The sequence below is a fragment of the Pongo abelii genome, chromosome 9 (genome assembly GCF_028885655.2).
Source record: "Pongo abelii isolate AG06213 chromosome 9, NHGRI_mPonAbe1-v2.0_pri, whole genome shotgun sequence".
Taxonomy (NCBI): domain Eukaryota; kingdom Metazoa; phylum Chordata; class Mammalia; order Primates; family Hominidae; genus Pongo; species Pongo abelii.
The window spans coordinates 13,762,696-13,782,148 of NC_071994.2; the positions used below are offsets into that span (position 1 = coordinate 13,762,696).

The 19,453-nt window shown below is 45.8% G+C and overlaps 1 protein-coding gene across 1 annotated transcript in view; it reads left to right on the forward strand.

Annotated features, from left to right (window-relative positions):
- The window catches only part of DDB1 (damage specific DNA binding protein 1), a 33,488-nt gene that overhangs the window by 11,588 nt on the left and 2,447 nt on the right, over window positions 1-19,453 (forward strand). Inside the window, 15 exon segments of the mRNA NM_001133141.1 lie at window positions 4,884-4,959; window positions 5,058-5,166; window positions 6,959-7,137; window positions 7,235-7,398; window positions 7,476-7,583; window positions 7,739-7,946; window positions 9,358-9,453; window positions 9,548-9,659; window positions 10,908-11,031; window positions 11,372-11,536; window positions 12,251-12,345; window positions 17,265-17,435; window positions 18,174-18,283; window positions 18,578-18,747; window positions 18,970-19,072. Coding sequence (NP_001126613.1) covers window positions 4,884-4,959; window positions 5,058-5,166; window positions 6,959-7,137; window positions 7,235-7,398; window positions 7,476-7,583; window positions 7,739-7,946; window positions 9,358-9,453; window positions 9,548-9,659; window positions 10,908-11,031; window positions 11,372-11,536; window positions 12,251-12,345; window positions 17,265-17,435; window positions 18,174-18,283; window positions 18,578-18,747; window positions 18,970-19,072 — 1,990 coding nt within the window.

Below are 19,453 nucleotides of genomic sequence, written 5' to 3' on the forward strand. Positions count from 1 at the left end.
CAGATCAAGTGAAGAGTGAAAGTCGTAACAACAGATCAGAAGCTTAAACATATCTGAAAGTATAAAAGTAAACTTTAAAAAAAAAAAGAAAATACTACTGATCAAAATTGGTAGTGGAATAGAGGACTAGGGGATTAAAAGATTATAAATTAAAATTAATGTTGTTTATATGAGGCAACTGATAGAATTCATAAAGGAGAGACTGAGAATATTTTATGAAGATATAAGTATAAATGTGGTTTCTAGGTAAAAAATATAAATCTTTCTAAATTCTAGGAGAATTTTAATAAAAAAAAGATCAGAGGCTAGGCGAGGTGGCGTGGCTCATGCTTGTCATTACAGCACTTTGGGAGGCCAAGGTGGAAGGATTGCTTAAGCCCAGAAGTTTGAGACCAGCCTAGGCAATGTAGACCTCATCTCTATAAAAAAAATTAAAAATTAGCCAGGGGTGATGGTGCATGCCTGTGGTTCCAGTTACTTGGTTCTAGCCTAGGTGGAAGATCACTTGAGCCCAGGAGGTTGAGGCTGTAGAGAGCCATGATTGTGCCACTGCACTCTAGTTTGGGTGACGAGACCTTGTCTCACAAAAAAAAAAAAAAAAAAAAAAAAAGAAAGGCTACACAGTGAAAGACATTTACAATGTGTAAGTGTGACCTAAAACAATATGACAGAATTGATATGGAACATAGCTGTCATGTCAGTAAATGTTAATGTCCTGTTTGAGGACAGCATAATCAGATTAAATCATAAAACAAAACCAACCTTAAAGTTGTATATAGGAGGCACATCTTATAAGAGTAATTCTGAAGGCAGGTGCAGTGGTGTGTGCCTGTAGTCCCAGCCACTTGGGAGGCTGAGGCAGGAGGATCGCTTGAGTCCAGGAGTTTGAGACCAGCCTGGGCAACATAGCAGGATTCCATCTCAATTTAAAAAAAGGAGTAATTCGGAATATGAAAAAAAAAGTATGGGAAAAGGTGAATAAAGAAATAGAAGTATGGCCAGGCATGTTGCCTGACACCTGTAATCCCAGCACTTTGGGAGACCGAGGCGGGCGGATCACTTGATTTCAGGAGTTCGAGACCAGCCTGGCCAACATGGTGAAACCCTGTCTCTACTAAAAATACAAAAAATTAGCCAGGCATGGTGTGGGTGCCTGTAATCCCAGCTACTTGGGAGGCCGAGACGGGAGAGGCACTTGAACCCGGGAGGCGGAGGTTGCAGTGAGCTGAGACTGCGCCACTGCACTACAGCCTGGGCCACATAGTGAGACTCCATCTCAAAAAAAAAAAAAAAAAAAAAAAGAAATACAAGTATATGAAATTGCAAAGGAAGAGATCATGTAACTACAAACCCAAGATAATTAACTAAAAAACTACTGTGGACAATACAAATTCACTAAGGTAGCAGGATATAAAAGTAATGTACTGAAATTAATAGCTTTCATGTAAACACAGTCAATTAGAAAGCATAGTAGAGGAAAGGGGGCAATTTACCATAACAAGAAAATGATAAAGTACCAAGGAGTACATTTAACAAAATTGTGCAAAACCTATACAAGGAAAACTTAAAGATACTCCTGAAGGAAGAAAAGAACAAGTTGATCAAACGAAAAAGACACACCAAGGACTGCAAATCAGTATTATAAAGCTGTTCTCTCTTTATATTTAATGTACCTGAATATGTATACAATTTTTCCTTGACTTAGACAAGTCCAAATGGAAAAAGGAAGAAGCATGCATAACCAGGAAAACTTTAAAAAGAGCAGTGAGAGGCCGGGTGCGGTGCCTGACGCCTGTAATCCCAGCACTTGGGGAGGCCGAGGCGGGCAGATCACGAGGTCAGGAGATCGAGATCATCCTGGCCAGCATGGTGAAACCCCATCTCTACTAAAATACAAAAAATTAGCCGGGGGTAGTGGCGCATGCCTGTAGTCCCAGCTACTCGGGAGGCTGAGGCAGGGGAATCACTTGAACCCGGGAGGCGGAGGTTGCAGTGAGCCGAGATCATGCCACTGCACTCCAGCCTGGTGACACAGCAAGACTCCATCTCAAAAAAAAAAAAAAAAAGAGCAGTGAGACATGTTAGCCCTACCAGATACTGAAGCATACTGTTAAGCCTCTATAATTAGAAGTGTAGTATTGCTGATGAATAGGCAGAGCCTAATGGGCAGATTCAGAAGTCCAGAAATGACATAATTACATGTGGAAATTCAGTGTATGATAGTGGTGGCTTCTCAGTTCAGTGAGTAAAGTTGGGACTTTTTAAATTTTATTTGTATTCATTTTTTGAGATAGGGTCTCACTCTGTCACCCAGGCTGGAGTACAGTGGCATGATCACGGCTTACTATAGCCTCAATCTCCTGGGCTCAAGCGGTCTTCCCTGTGTCAGCCTCCCAGTAGCTGGGACTCCAACCATGCGCCACCACGCTTGGCTAATTTTGTTTGTGTTTGGTAGAGACAGGGTCTCCCTATGTTGCCCAGGCTGGTCTCAAACTCCTGGGCTCAAGTGGTCCTCCCGCCTTGGCCTTCTAAAGTGCTGTAATGACAGGCATGAGCCACTGAGCCTAGCCTAAAGTTGGGACTTAATAAATGGTGTTTTTGGGATAACTGATAGTCATTTGGGAAAAGACAAGTTTGGGTTCATACTGCCTGCCAAATGTACACTTGGCTAGAATCTAAATGGATGAAAAACTTAATGTAAAAAAATGAAGCCATAACTATGATTCAAAGCACAGAAGCCAAAAAGAAAGATTGATAAATTCAACTATATAAAAATAAAACGCTTCATAGCAAAAGCAAAACAAAACACTATTAGCTAAGCCAGAAGAAATGACAAATCGGATAAAAATATTCTGTAGTTCATCTTATAGACAAAAGGCCCAGTCTTCCTAATTTATAACACATTTATAGAAAGATCACTAAATTTTCTGTCCCCAAACTAGCAAAGGACATGAATGGACAGGCAACAGTCCTGAGAAATGCACATTAACACCAAACAGCAGTACTCTACTAGTTGACCAAAATCCAGAAGTTTGACCACACATTATGTTGATCGGGCTATGAGAAAATAAACATGCTTGTGCATCCTCTATAGAAGGGAATTGGGCAATATCAAAGATAGCAGTTAGCAATTTACTTAGTAGTCCCAGTTCTGAGCCTCTACCTGACCTTCATATGTATAAAGTGACATAAAAATACAAGCTTATTTCTTGTGGCATTGTATGTTATAGCAAAATACTGAATAAATGTAGTGAGAAGGGATTTGTTAATCTGCATAATTTAATAATAATTGTATAGATAAATGATGTACACAATTAAATACTGTGTCCTGATAAGGGCTTCAAGCATATATTGTTAAACGAAAGAACAAGGTGCCAAGTAGTGCATGATAGACTATTTTATATTTGTATTTGTTTGTAATACTCGATTTCCTTCAATTAAAAAAAATTAAGCTTAGTGTTGTGTAGTGGGCCTGTAGTCCTTACTGTTCAGGAGGCTGAGCTGGGAGGATCACTTGAGCCCAGGAGATCGAGGCCAGACTGGAGCAACATAGCAAGATCCTCCCACACCCCATCTCTTTACCAGAAGGCTAAACAAGATGACTTTATTGATTACTTGTTTGGGGGATGGGTTGGAGGGAGGTATGGGGATGAGACTTTTCTGTGTACTTTTAAAAAATAAATTTAGGCTGGGTACAGTTGCTCACACCTTTAATCCCAGTACTTTGGGAGACCGAGCGGGCAGATCACGAGGTCAGGAGATCGAGACCATCCTGGCTAACACGGTGAAACCCTGTCTCTACTAAAAATAGAAGAAATTAGCCGGGCGTGGTGACACGCACCTGTAGTCCCAGCTACTCAGGAGGCCGAGGCAGGAGAATCGCTTGAATCCAGGAGGCAGAGGTTGTAGTGAGCCGAGATCGTGCCACTGCACCCCAGTCTGGGTGACAGAGCAAGACTCCGTCTCAAATAAATAAGTAAATAAATAAATTTAGACTTTGGGTCATGGAAATGTATATAATCCAATTCCAAATTTAAAACAGGCTCAAAACAGCTTTAAAACTGTCTAACTTTTGGCCCGGCGTGGTGGCTCACGCCTGTAATCCCAGCACTTTGGGAGGCCGAGGTGGGTGGATCATGAGGTCAGGAGATCGAGACCGTCCTGGCTAACACGGTGAAACCCCGTCTCTACTAAAAATACAAAAAATTAGCCAGGTGTGGTGGCGGGCACCTGCCTTCCCAGCTACTCGGGAGGCTGAGGCAGGGGAATGGCGTGAATCCGGGAGGCGGAGCTTGCAGTGAGCTGAGATAGCGCCACTGCACTCCAGCCTGGTGACAGAGCGAGACTCCGTCTCAAAAAAACAAACAAACAAACAAAAAAAACAAAACTATTTAACTTTTTAGAGCCTTAAAATCAAGGAGGAGCAGAGAGAGGGGGTTCCAGCTCAGGACTCCAAGTTCCAGCCCTTCCAGTGGTGTCAGGCTGCCCTGTCTATATATATATATATATATCCTTTTTTTTTTTTTTTTTTGAGACAGGATCTTGCTGTGTCACCCAGGCTGGAGTGCAATAACATGATCATAGCTGCAGCCTCTTTCTCCTAATCTTAAGCAGTCCCCCCACCTCAGGCTCCCATGTAGCTGGGACTATAGTTTTGTGCCACCACACCTAGCAAGTTCTTTTGTATTTTTAGCAGGGACAAGGTCTCTGCATGTTGCCCAGGCTGGTCTAGAACTCCTGGTCCCAGGCAGTCCTCCTGCCTCTGCCTTCCCAAGTGTTGAGATTACAGGCATGAGCCACTGCCCCTGGCCTGCCCTGTCTGTAGATATGCATGCTAAGTGTTGGTCTGTCCTATGCATCTGAATCCTTGGTCCTTGTTCCAGGATTATGGCCACTGCGGTCTGACCCTAATCGTGAGACTGATGACACTTTGGTCCTCTCTTTTGTGGGCCAGACAAGGTAAGGATGGGTCTAGTGCCATCTGTAGGTGCTGGTGAGAAGGTTGTGAGGTGGGGAAGCTGGTCCCAGGCTGACCCAGGCCCTCCATTCTGCTGCAGAGTTCTCATGTTAAATGGAGAGGAGGTAGAAGAAACCGAACTGATGGGTTTCGTGGATGATCAGCAGACTTTCTTCTGTGGCAACGTGGCTCATCAGCAGCTTATCCAGGTGATAACTGAGAAAGGGGCAGGTGTTACCATGTACTTGAATTGACCTAGAGTGCAGTACAGAGCACCACTGGATTTTAAAACAACCAATTTTTATGGCTCCAAAAATAATGTAAAAATTCTAGGGGAAAAAATTATGGATAATCCACTACTCAGAGATCACAACTCTTAACTTTAGAGTTGCTCCTTTTAGCTTTATTTTTCTTCTGCAAATGTGTGTGTATTTATTTACATTTTCTTTTATAGACTCGGATCGTTATATATATAAACATAAAAATATAGTTTCGGATCCTGTTTTAGCACTAATTATATCTTCCGAGACACTCAAATTTTTTCCCTTTGTTAAAATAGTGATACATCCTTATTTATAAAATTGGAAAATACCAAAATGCACAAAAAAAGAAAAAATCATGATGCTACCATCCAATATGACTCTTGGCAGTCCTTTCCACATATTAATTATAACCGAAGCTTACCCTATTCTGATCCTTACTTTCAATCTATCTGCAATACAGGGGCAGATAGCCTTCTGGCATTTGTTATCCACGAGAGCCTCATTTCTGACACCCTTCCACCCCTCAGCAATTTGTTGAAGTTTGGAGTGACTCTGACATCTTTCAGCTTTTAGCACTCTCTCCTTACCTTCTGAGCTGTTCTTCACTCTGTGGCCAGAGTCCGTCTTGCCTTTGGTGGGTAGGGCACTGGAGTGCCTGAGGATTAATGAACTGTCTCTGTCTTTTTATCCACCTGGTTTTCCTTTTAGCCACCTGGCAGTGGTAGATTGGTAAAACCGGAGGGAAAGTTCTGTCAGTTTGCAGACCAAGTGTGGGACGTGCCCAGATACTGAGTCATTGCTTTGTCAGTGTTATCTAACTATTGGCCTGAAGACTGGCACCAGCTCACCTATCTATTATTAAAGAGCTTTCATCCTTACATATAAACTCAGTTATGCTAGGTAAGATGAATGAATAGAGAACAGTGTCACCAACCTACTTCCTGTTTTATTTCAGTGGTACATTTATACAATATATTTCTATACAATTTTGTAATCTTTACTAAGGAACTTTAAATAATTTAAATGGCTCATACATAGTGAAGAACTTAGATATTTTAGAGGTCTGATTTGGGGGTTGAGAAAAACTGCTAAGACTGGTGGTCACAGCCAGCATGGTGGCTCACGCCTGTAATCCCAGCACTTTGGGAGGCCGAGGCAGGTGGATCATGAGGTCGGGAGTTCAAGATCAGCCTGGCCAACATGGTGAAACCCCGTCTCTACTCAAAATACAAAACTTAGCCAGGCGTGGTGGCATGCGCCTGTAATCGCAGCTACTTGGGAGGCTGAGGCAGGAGAATGGCTTGAACCTGGGAGGCGGAGGTTGTGGTGAGCTGAGATTGCACCACTGCCCTCCAGCCTGGGCAACAGAGAGAGACTCTGTCTCAAAAAAAAAAAAAAAAAGCCAAAAAATTGGTGGTCACAGGGTCTTACTCTATTCATATCTTCCCACAGGATGCGGTTTGTATTACCCAAGTAAGCCTCAATTAGAATGAAATAGGCCTTTTCCCCACCAGCTGTAGGTTTGTAAGCTGTAAGCTACTTTTAAGCTGGCCTCCTTCAGGCATTCATGCAAAAATGACATCTATTGTAATCATTAGCAGGACTTTGGGGAATAAGAAATAGAAGCCTCGTGTAGCTTATTAGTAGGGCTCTATTAGGCCTGCATTTACCACCTTTCCACTCCTGTGTGGACCCTGGCAGATGCTTGGAGACATTTGTTCATCTGCTCTTTATCTAGATCACTTCAGCATCGGTGAGGTTGGTCTCTCAAGAACCTAAAGCTCTGGTCAGTGAATGGAAGGAGCCTCAGGCCAAGAACATCAGTGTGGCCTCCTGCAACAGCAGCCAGGTGGTGGTGGCTGTGGGCAGGGCCCTCTACTATCTGCAGATCCATCCTCAGGAGCTCCGGCAGATCAGGTGTGTGTGTTTTTCTGTCTGCTTGCTTTCCTCCTCTTTTCTCTGGGACTTCTTTGATCCTTGGATTCCTTCCTCTGCCATATTCTTCTTTGTTCAGCCACACAGAGATGGAACATGAAGTGGCTTGCTTGGACATCACCCCATTAGGAGACAGCAATGGACTGTCCCCTCTTTGTGCCATTGGCCTCTGGACGGACATCTCGGCTCGTATCTTGAAGTTGCCCTCTTTTGAACTACTGCACAAGGAGATGCTGGGTGGAGGTATGTGTCATTTAGGGACCTGGGTTGGGACAGAGTCAAAATGTGGAACAAGAACATAATGTCCCCCTTTCTCACAGAGATCATTCCTCGTTCCATCCTGATGACCACCTTTGAGAGTAGCCATTACCTCCTTTGTGCCTTGGGAGATGGAGCACTTTTCTACTTTGGGCTCAACATTGAGACAGGTGAGAGTAGTATTTTGAGTGAGGGACTCTTTCAAAAATAGAGTATTAGAATTACACAGAATTCTTAGTCCCAGGGTTCTGCTTTTGAACTTTCACAGGCCAGCTGTTTGTCCTGTTTTCTTTCTTCCTTTCTCCTGATGTCATTCTCTCTGTAGGTCTGTTGAGCGACCGTAAGAAGGTGACTTTAGGCACCCAGCCCACTGTATTGAGGACTTTTCGTTCTCTTTCTACCACCAACGTCTTTGCTTGTTCTGACCGCCCCACTGTCATCTATAGCAGCAACCACAAATTGGTCTTCTCAAATGTCAACCTCAAGGAAGTGAACTACATGTGTCCCCTCAATTCAGATGGCTATCCTGACAGGTGAGTCTCTTTTTCCTTATTTAATGAGAGCTATTGATTGAGGAGGTCATGATGTTTTCCTTAAACCCTTACCTCAAAGCCTTTTTCCAGTGTCAAAATCATAAGTAACTGAGATGGGAAGTATAGTGCAGAGGTTCTCAAAACTGGCTACCCAATAGAAACACTTGGGAAGTTTTTTAAAACTACAGGATTTTTGGAATCCTCAGTGTGTCTGAGGTTGAGCTCTGGAATCTGTATTTTCAGAAAACTTATCAGGTGATTCAGATGATTGTTTCATAACCCCTAATTTAGAGATCATTTTGTGTCCCTCTAGAGCAGGAATTCTCAAAGGGTGTCCCCAACCAGCAGCTACAGCACTACTTGGGAACTTGTTAGAAATGCAGATTCTCTGGCTGGGCATGGTGGTTCACGCCTGTAATCCCGGCACTTTGGGAGGCCGAGGCGGGAGGATCATTTGAAGTCAGGAGTTTGAGACCAGCCTGGCCAACATGGTGAAACCTTGTCTCTACTAAAAATACAAAAATTAGCCAGGTATGGTGGTGTGTGCCTGTAATCCCAGCTACTTGGGAGGCTGAGGCAGGAGATTCCCTTGAAATTGGAAGGTTGCTGGGTGCGGTGGCTCACGCCTGTAATCCTAGCTCTTTGGGAGGCTGAGGTGGGTGGATCACCGGAGGTCAGGAGCTCGAGACCAGTCTGGCCAACATGGCGAAACCCCATCTCTACTAAAAATGCAAAAGTTAGCCGGGTGTGGTGGCAGGCACCTGTAATCCCAGCTACTCAGGAGGCTGAGGCAGGAGAATTGCTTGAACCCAGGAGGCAGAGTTTTCAGTGAGCCAAGATCCGACCATTGCGCTCCAGCCTGGTGACAAGAGCAAAACTCTGTCTGAAAAAAAAAAAAAAAAGAAACTGGGAGGTGGAGGTTGCAGTGAGCTTAGATTTCACCGCTGCACTCCAGCCTGAATAACAGAGCTGAGACTCTGTCTCAAAAAAAAAGAAGAGAGGAAAGAAAAGAAAATAAAGAAATGCAGATTCTCAGCCCCCACCCTGACTCACAGAATCAGAAACTCTGGGAGGGGGCCCAGCAGACTTTTGACAAGCCCTCCAGCCGACTCTGACACAGGCAGTAGTTTGAAAGTCACATTCCTGGAGCGGTGATTTTTTTAACTGGCTGCACATTATCATTAAATGGAAAGCTGTTAAAAATCTCAGCCTAGGCTTACCCAGACCAATGAAATAAGAGTATCTTGTGGATGGGACCAGGAATCAGAATTGTCTGTCTCTCCAGGTGATGTTTAGCCTGGAGTCAAAACTGGTGTAATCCTGCCTTGTTTTTCTTCCTCTGTGGAGTTGCCTCATAGAATCTTTGCCTTCCTTGAATCTCCTCAGTCTAAACCCAGACCCTTCTTTCCAGCTTGGCACTGGCCAACAATAGCACCCTCACCATTGGCACCATCGATGAGATCCAGAAGCTGCACATTCGCACAGTTCCCCTCTATGAGTCTCCAAGGTGAGGCCCAGGGTGGGATAGTGGGATGTGGGGAGTTGGTGTAGGGTGCTTCTGACTTTCTAAGTGACGCTGTTGTTCTGTACTTGTTCTGCAGGAAGATCTGCTACCAGGAAGTGTCCCAGTGTTTCGGGGTCCTCTCCAGCCGCATTGAAGTCCAAGACACGAGTGGGGGCACAACAGCCTTGAGGCCCAGCGCTAGCACCCAGGTAAGGGCAGTGGACAAAGAAAGATGACCTTAGAGCAGGGGCCAGCAAGCTTTCTGTACAGGCCAGGTAGTGAAGGCTTTCGGCTTTGCAGGCAGTGTGGTCTCAGTTACCACTAACTGTTCAACTTTGCCATCATAGCCTGAAAGCAGCTGTAGGCAACAGGTGAGCATAGCTGGCTTCTATAAAAGTTTATTTATAAAAAACAGTTCCTACTTGGTGGCCTTACAGCATGAATAATTCCTTTTCTGTCACCATCAGTTTGGGTCCTTTGTAGGGCAGAGTGGTCGAATAGAGGAGGAACATGGGGTTTGGAGTCCGACAGAACGGGCTTCCAGGTTTTTTTTTTTTTTTTTTTTTTTTTAAAAGACAGAAACCAGCTTTTCAAAAGTGCCTACTGGGTTTATTTTATTTTATTTTATTTTTTTGAGACGGAGTCTCACCCTGTCGCCCAGGCTGGAGTGCAGTGGCACGATCTCGGCTCACTGCAACCTCTACCTCCCAGGTTCAAGCGATTCTCCTGGCCCAGCCTCCTGAGTAGTTGGGATTACAGGCGTGTGCCACCATGCCCAGCTAATTTTTGTATTTTTAGTAGAGATGGGGTTTCACTGTGTTGGCTAGCCTGGTCTCAAACTCTTGACCTTGTGATCTGCCTGCCTCGGCCTCCCAAAGTGCTGGAATTACAAGCATGAGCCACTGTGCCTGGCCTGGCTTCCAGGTTTATTGCTAGCTGTGGGAAAGCCTAAACTTCAGTTTTCTTATCTGCAGAATGAGGCAGATAACAGTCTGGAGCTACACATACTAGGCTCAGTGGAGATACCAGCTGGTCATTTTCTTCCATGTATTCTCTGCCTTTCATGTTTCCACATATCTGCGATAGGACCTCCCTCCGTAGTCCAGAGTTGAAGTTTTCATGGCTTCTGTTTTTATTTGAAGTGCCCCCCTCCTCTTCCCACTGAGGGTAGTGGAGTCTGTCCCTTTATTAGGTCACCTGAGTTCCTTTTTAGCTGTGCTTGATTGACTTGAAGCATCACTGTTTTGTCTTTAATGACCCTTAGATTTTTACTGTGTTTGGGATTGATGTTTCAGCTACATGCCTCCTCTGAAACATTCTCCTCAGGCTCCTTGAGCTGCCAGCCATCAGAGTTCTTGGCTAGCTGCCAAGAAGGGGTCTGACGGGTCCCTTCACAATGATGTCTCAGCACCTCTTCTGTGTTTGAGAAGGATGATGTGTATTCTCTCTGTTTGCAGGCTCTGTCCAGCAGTGTCAGCTCCAGCAAGCTGTTCTCCAGCAGCACTGCTCCTCATGAGACCTCCTTTGGAGAAGAGGTGGAGGTGCACAACCTACTTATCATTGACCAACACACCTTTGAAGGTGCACATGAGCTCTTTCAATAGTTTTTATCTGTGCCCTCCCTAATCCAGGCTGTTCTGGGCTCTGGTACCTACAAAGCGTGACAGATGTGGCAGACTGTCCTAGGAGGAGCAGAAAGGAGGGGTGGGAACTCTGTGAGATGGCAGTGAGTTTGGAGGGCTGGGCATCCTCTCCTTAGCTTAGGCCGGTGGGGGATGGATAATCGGATGAGACAGGGACAACAGGTGGTATACGCTTTGTCACTGCCTAAGCCACAGGCCTCACAGAAATATGGGGTTGGTTATGTGTGCGTGCAGATATGGGTAACCTGTCATCACGTAGTCATCTCTCTACCCTCTAGTGCTTCATGCCCACCAGTTTCTGCAGAATGAATATGCCCTCAGTCTGGTTTCCTGCAAGCTGGGCAAAGACCCCAACACTTACTTCATTGTGGGCACAGCAATGGTGTATCCTGAAGAGGCAGAGCCCAAGCAGGGTCGCATTGTGGTCTTTCAGTATTCGGATGGTAAGTGGGTGCAGTCTCCAGAGGGATGTGAAATGCTGAGAAAGTCAGCAGGCCATTGTGAAGTTTCAGAGAGCCTCAGTTAAGTAGTAGAAGAAGTTGGGTTCATTGCTGTAAAGAGCTATTCTCTTCTTTATTTGATTGAGTTTTGGAGCACGTGAACAGTACACAGTAAAATTTAGCTTACATTCCTTTCTTTGCTACTCTTTGAAAGGCCAAAAGAACAAAAGGGAGGGGTGGGAGAAGTGAACGATGGGTAAGGGAATCTAGTGACAACAGGTATAAAAATTCAGAATCCTAGGTTTGTTTTCCACTTGATTGCTCAGGCATTTAGGTGCTCTTTCCAGCTTCAGCACTGTGTTTATATTTTAATATCTTTTCTCGTTACGCCTACCCAAGATGGCTCTAAAGACTATCAGCCCGGAAATCTCAGATCGGATAGCTGAAATGGGATTTGGTTTCCATCTTGAGAGAGCGATCTGGAGTTTCAGGGCGGGGGGCAGATCCTAGATACCAACTGGATTTCTCTGCACATTATCTTGGGGCTCATACTTAGGTGGTCATTAACTCCAGTAGATACTGCGTCTGTGTTGTTTTTTTAGATGAGTGGTTTTGGGGGGCAACAATTAGTACCACAGGGGCAACCAGAGGATTCTTTTGATGAGGTAAAGTATGGGCTCATAGAAAGAGACTCAAACATATTTTTTCCGCCCCCAGGAAAACTACAGACTGTGGCTGAAAAGGAAGTGAAAGGGGCCGTGTACTCTATGGTGGAATTTAACGGGAAGCTGTTAGCCAGCATCAATAGCACGGTGAGGCCTGGACCACTTGGTACTTACTTTAGGCTGCCCATCATTGTCTACAGAATGTGTCTCTCTTAGGTTGTCTGGGGCCGCGTGTGTGTCAGATCTGAAGGAGAAGAAAGTAGTGGGTGTGGAGGGGTGTGGAGGATAGAGCTCTGAGTTGAGAATCTGGGAAACTGAGGTTGAACCAGGCATTGGACTAGGTTACGTGAACCCCCATGTGTTTCAGATCCTGAGTGCTGTGGGACTTGAGAAATGAGTGAGACCTATGGTCCCTGCACGTAGGGTGTTCCATGCCAAAAGAAAATGAGCCAAATAAGAATATCCTGAATGCATTCCTGAAAGCTAGTCCTTTGAAGTATTCCACTGCTTCTGCCATGACCCTACCTCCTCCCTTGCTAAAAAGTTTTTTTCTGTCTTTATTGAGGTATAGTTGACAAAAATTTTGTATATCGAAAATGGACAACTTGATGTTTTGGAGTAGGGAGATAGCAGCAAACAAAATGGACAATGAGCTGTCCTTTTGGAGTTTATGAGCAAATAAAGTACATAGTACGTGAAATGTTGAGAAGTAAAAGGGGCGCAGGACTGGAGGAATGCCGGGATGAACGTGGGAAGTGGGGTTTGCTGTTTCGTATCACATGGTCGGGAGGGTCTCGTGGATACACAGTGGCATTTGAGCAGATTCCGAAATGAAGGGAGGTAAGAACCCTACCTGTGCTTGGGGAAGACAAGTGCAAGGTGTGGTAGGTCATAGGTGAGAGTGGGCGGGCCTGGTGTCTGCGGGGACTGAGCTGATGGTCTGGTGAGAGATGAGTCCAATGGACAGCCAGGGGCCAGAACGTGCAGTGCTTGGTAGGCCATGTCAGGGTTTTATTGAGAGTGTGATGGCAACCTCTGGAGGGTTTGAGCAAGGGTTTGAACATGATTGAACTTGTATTTTTAAAAGATCATGTTGCTTCTCTGTAAAGGCTGTAGGGGAGCAGGGGTAGAAGCAGCGGTAGAAGAGGTCAGTTAGGGGAGGCTCTTGTAGTAATCTGGATGCAGTCGGTGGTTGCTGGGACCAGGTGGTGATGGAGGAGAGGAAGAAGAGTAGTCATATTCTGCTTATATTATGAGGGCAGGATTGAAGGACTTTGGTGATAGATTGAAGATGAGATGTGAGAGGCAGAGGAATAAAGGGTCAGGGGTTTTGACTTTGCCATTTACTGATGGGAAAGATAGTGCAGCAGGTTTGGAGTGGAAACCAGAGGTTCTGGATATACTCAGTTTCAGTGGTTATCTAAGTGGGGATGTTCACTAGGTAACAATGAGAGAGGTATGGAATCCAGGGAAGAGGTACACTGGAGATACTAGCATGGCACTTAAAGCTAAAAGTCTGGATGACATCACCTAAGACCACCCATCTACTGAGAACCCATAGAGACAGGATCTGAAGATAGCCCTGGAGCTGTCCAGCATTTCAAAGATGGGGGTGAAGATCCAGCCAAACAAAGGGTGTCTTGTGAAGTAGGAGGAGAACCGAGAGAATAGTGTTCTGGAAGCTATGGAGAAAAAGTATTTGAAGCAGGAGGGAATTGGTAAACTGCAAGTGTTGCCGGCAGGTCAGGTAACATAAAGATTAGTAACATGGAAGTCAGTGGTAAACTTGATCAGAGCTCTTGTTTGAGTGGTGGGGCTAGAAACCTGATTGCAGTTGGCTCAATGGAGAGTAGGAGGAAAGGAAGCTGGTACAGAAAACCCCTCAAGGAGTTTTGCAGTAAAGGAGAGAGTGATGTGGACAGTGAAATTTCAGGATAAGAATTTTCTGTTTTTAATTTTTCAAGCTGGGAAACACTGCTGCATGTTTTCTATGCTGATGGGACTGATGTTAGAAAGAGAGCCATTGTTCTTGGCCAGGCAAAAGGAGGTGGGATCTCAAACCCAGTGACAGAGAAGGGAACAGACTTGGAAGTTCATGGAAATGCCCTTTTGGCTGTGTCTCTGTTCTCTGTGAAACTGCTGAGAGAGAAGATGGGAAGGAGGTATTGGCAATTTGAGTAGAGTGGAAAAGGGATGAATTCATTGTTTTAGGACCAGAAGAGTGAGGGGAGTAGGAAAATGCATGATTCCTGAGAGGTTTAGGAACCCCCTTTCAGTTAGTAGTCTTGAATTTAAAAGAACAGTCATCCTGTTGGTTGGTTTTCCTTACCTGTAGTGGAAGATGAAAATTTAATCCAAGTCGAGTTTTGTTAGGTGAGCATGAGAAAGGGGAGAGGGGTCAGGGCGTTGGAGTCTGCAAGACAGTTATTATGTGATTATGGTGGTGGACACGAGATTCAGGAAGAGTGCAGTTACTTGTAATGCCAGGCTTTAAGAGGTGGTCATAAGAATGGACAAAGTAAGTGGGAAAGAAGGGGTCAGAAAAGCTAAGAGGTGAGGGTATTAGAAGGACCTTCTCTGTGAATATTATAGTCATCAAGACGTATAGGAGGTTGTGTGGGAGAGAGTGATGGGTGGGGTGGGGATTCAGGTGACTGCTTTAGTGGGTGATGGTGGTTGTGTGGTCTGGTGGTGTGAGCCTTAAAACTGTGGTATTTCAGGGGAGGGAGTGACAAGTCTGAAAGAGCAGACGAGGAGCATGGGAGACTGTGCTACCTCCTGTTCCAGTGCTATGATGGACAGTGGAAGAGAAAACAGACAAGTTAAGAGGGCCACAAGGCCCTTAGGAAAGAGCCATGGATATCAGTTAGAATGAAGTGAAGGGTTTGCCCAGAGAAGAGGCTGTCCATGATTAATGACTGTGTTCCAGAGGGTGCACTGAGTGGGCACAGGGATCAGGAGGGTGGAGGGTGGCATTTGAGGTCAGGTGAGGACATATCTATTCTGTTGCCGGCCAATAGAAATATTACATGAGCGATGTATGTCATTCTGAATTTTCTAGTAGCCACATTAACAAATGCAAAAAGAAGCAGGTGAAATGAATAAGGTATTTTATTTAACTCAATATCTAAAATATTAGCATTTCCACATGTAATCAGTATAAAAATGCTTATTAAGATATTTTACAGTTTTTCATACTAATAATTCAAAATCTGGTGTGTATTTTACAGTCACAACACATCTCAACATGGACTAGGCACATTTCAAGTGTTTCATAGCCATGTGTGGCTAGCGACTACCATATTGGACAGTGGAAGTCTACAGCCTTTTGGGAAGAGAATGGGAGTCTTGGCCTTCTGGTGGTGTCTGGCTTTGGTCTTGACTCTCTCCAAGGCGATGGGGAGGTTGAGAGCGTGGAGAGAGAGTGGTGGCAGGTGTTGGCAGGAACATGTGGAGCTCTGAGGCCCCCGCTTCACTCTCTCTGTTGGAGGTGTGGAAGCCCAGCAAGGTGGGCTTACCTGAAGATGGGGCACTCTGGAGGTACCTTTTACCCTGTGATAGAGGTGTGGTAACCATAGTATCTATGTATGTGTTTATTTATGAGGTGGAGTCTCACTCTGTCGCCAGGCTGGAGTACAATGGCGCAGTCTTGGCTCACTGCAACCTCCGACTCCCTGGTTCAAGCGATTCTCCTGCCTCAGCCTCCCGAGTAGCTGGGATTACAGGCACGCGTCACAATGCCCAGCTGATTTTTGTATTTTTAGTAGAGATGGGGTTTCACCATGTTGGCCAGGATGGTCTTGATCTCCTGACCTTGTGATCCAGCTGCCTTGGCCTCCCAAAGTGCTGGGATTACAGGTGTGAGCCACTGCGCCCCGCCAACCATTGTAATTATTACAAATGATTCTTGGAATGTATTCCTGTGTAGCTAGGGTTCTTTGGACAAATCTTGAGAAATTGTGGTTTGATTAATATGTTCTGCTCAGGAGTTTCTAGATGTGCAGAGGCCATGGGGATTATCTGGATCCTGAAGGATCTGCCAGGAAAGGCTTGTCAGTTCAGATGGGTTGAGTCTGTTTTCTTTAGCACTGGGCCGTGCCAAGTATCTCTCCATTTGTCTACTGATGATAAAGCATCTTCATTCTTTTGGAGATGTGGTTGTAATTGAAGAAGCACTGCGGTGGAGACAGAAAAAAGCACAGTTTCTTTTTTTTTTTTTTTTTTAGGCGGAGTCTCGCTCTGTCCCCCAGGCTGGAGTGCAGTGGCCCCATCTCGGCTCACTGCAAGCTCCGCCTCCCGGATTTGCACCATTCTCCTGCCTCAGCCTCCCGAGTAGCTGGGACTACAGGCGCCCGCCACCATGCTCGGCTAATTTTTTTTTTGTATTTTTAGTAGAGACGGGGTTTCACCATGTTAGCCAGGATGGTCTCAATCTCTTGACCTCATGATCCGCCCATCTCGGCCTCCCAAAGTGCTGGGATTACAGGCGTGAGCCACCGCGCCTGGCCGCACAGTTTCTTTTTCCCTCTTGCAGGGTGGTAGAGGGTGGCCGTAGAATCAAGTTCTTCAAGTTCCTTTAGTTATTTGTCAATGTTTCTGTTGGACTTTTCTTTCTTTCTTTCTTTCTTTTTTTGAGACAGAGTCTCGCTGTGTCGCCTAGGCTGGGATGCAGTGGCATGATCTCAGCTCAGCTCACTGCAACCTCTGCCTCCTGGGTTCATGCAATTCTTGTGCCTCAACCTCCTGAGTAGCTGGGATTACAGGTGTGCGCCACCAAGCCCGGTTACCCACATTACTGTTTCCTTTACATGGACTCATTTTTTTATGTAAAGGAAAACTTGGGAAGTTTTGTATTCCTGGTTTGGTATGTTCATTGTGTTTTCATATTTCATAAATATATAATAGTGAAATAATAAATGTTCACCCCAGTGCCTCATAAAACCGTTTCCCGTCCCACATTGCACTTTGAGAAGTAGTGCTGCAGATGGAGGGTCGAAGAGTTGGGGGGGGAGTCGTTCTGAGAGAGCTCTGGCCCCTTTGGCTGAGAGAGACAATGCCCTTCCCAGGTGCGGCTCTATGAGTGGACAACAGAGAAGGAGCTGCGCACTGAGTGCAACCACTACAACAACATCATGGCCCTCTACCTGAAGACCAAGGGCGACTTCATCCTGGTGGGTGACCTTATGCGCTCAGTGCTGCTGCTCGCCTACAAGCCCATGGAAGGAAACTTTGAAGAGGTGATGCTGGTGGGGGGATGCGAGCAGACTTCTTGCTTGAGCCACGGCCCCTGCAAGTGTCTCTGGTGGGGAAGGATAATCCAGCCCAGTATTAGGGGCAGAAATGTTTTCCCTGGAGCAGACATTCTACATTGATTAAGTTTGTTTTGTTTTGTTTTGTTGTGTTTTTTTTTTTTTTTTTTTTTTTTTTGAGATGGAGTCTGGCTCTGTCGCCCAGGCTGGAGTGCAGTGGTGCAATCTCTGCTTACTGCAAGCTCTGCCTCCCAGGTTCACGCCATTCTCCTGCCTCAGTCTCCCAAGTAACTGGGACTACGAGTAGCTGGGACTACAGGCACCTGCCAACACCCCTGGCTAATTTTTTGTATATTTAGTAGAGACGGGGTTTCACCTTGTTAGCCAGGATGGTCTCGATCTCCTGACCTCGTAATCGGCCCGCCACGGCCTCCCAAAGTGTTGGGATTACAGGCATGAGCCACTGTGCCCAGCCCTGATTAAGTATCTTTAGAGACTCCCAACTCGAACTCTGACTAGGCTCCATCTCTGGGCAGTTGGCAACCAAATGGGCTGCGTTGGCAGAGAGGTCGGGGAGAATCCCTCTAGAGTGACACTTGTTGAACACCGTGCTATATCTTCTGCAGGGTGGGGCCTTGCTCCTGAATAAAGGAAAGACAAGCCCCAGAACTGGATTCTGTGCAAACTGCTGATTATGCTTTCTTGTTTCACCTTGTCTGTTTTAAGATTGCTCGAGACTTTAATCCCAACTGGATGAGTGCTGTGGAAATCTTGGATGATGACAATTTTCTGGGGGCTGAAAATGCCTTTAACTTGTTTGTGTGTCAAAAGGATAGGTGAGTAGTGGCCAGCTCTGGGAGTGGTGGGGAGGGCTGGGAGTTCCTGAGTCTCTGGTGGATGCAAGCATTGGGTTCTGTGTCAGGTTCAGGTGCTCCTCTTTACAGAGATAGAACTTTCCTCGTGAGAGAATAAAAGGCGACAGAAATCCACCTCTTTAGACTGGCTCCCCTACTGTGGAGTATGTCAGCTCCCCAGGGAAATTGAGCACCGTGACCACTGCACGTGGTCCTGTCTCAGGGCCTGTGGTGGAAACAGGAGGTTCAGAAAGTGACTTTCTCACCACCTTTCAGCGCTGCCACCACTGACGAGGAGCGGCAGCACCTCCAGGAGGTTGGTCTTTTCCACCTGGGCGAATTTGTCAATGTCTTTTGCCACGGCTCTCTGGTAATGCAGAATCTGGGTGAGACTTCCACCCCCACACAAGGCTCGGTGCTCTTCGGCACGGTCAACGGCATGATAGGTAAGGTCACCCCTGTGGGGCACACCCACACACAGGCCTCTTTCCTGATACCAGCATTCTGAGGGACTGGGGAGAGCAACTGTACAAGACCTAGGCATTTACTAGAGGAGGCTGCAGCACATTAGCCCTCCCTGAGCTGCTCACCTGGGCTGCCCTTTACATAGAGGATACATGATCTGGGGTTGAGCTCTCTGCAGCTCACTGCCTCCTTCACTTCTTCAGGGCTGGTGACCTCACTGTCAGAGAGCTGGTACAACCTCCTGCTGGACATGCAGAATCGACTCAATAAAGTCATCAAAAGTGTGGGGAAGATCGAGCACTCCTTATATCCTTCCCAGAGCCATCCCCTTGCTGGGAAGCACGTCCCAGCATATGTGGCACATGGAGTCACATTACCCGGAAGCCACTACATGTCTTGATTAGGTTCCTGTACAGAACAGGTTTTTTTGTTTTGTTTTGTTTTTGACTTTTTCATGTGGAAAATTTCAAACATACACAATAGAGAGAACAGTATATTGACTCCCAAAGTACTTACCACCTAGCTTCCGCTGGTCCATCTTGGAAATGTACATTTATATTCCTGAAATGTGTCCACCTCTGGCCCTCTCGGTGTAGCAGGCCAAACGTGAATTTAGATCACAACACAGGAGCACATCCCTTCAGGGATTTGGTTGAGGGCAACAGTGTCTGAGACTAGAGAGACTAC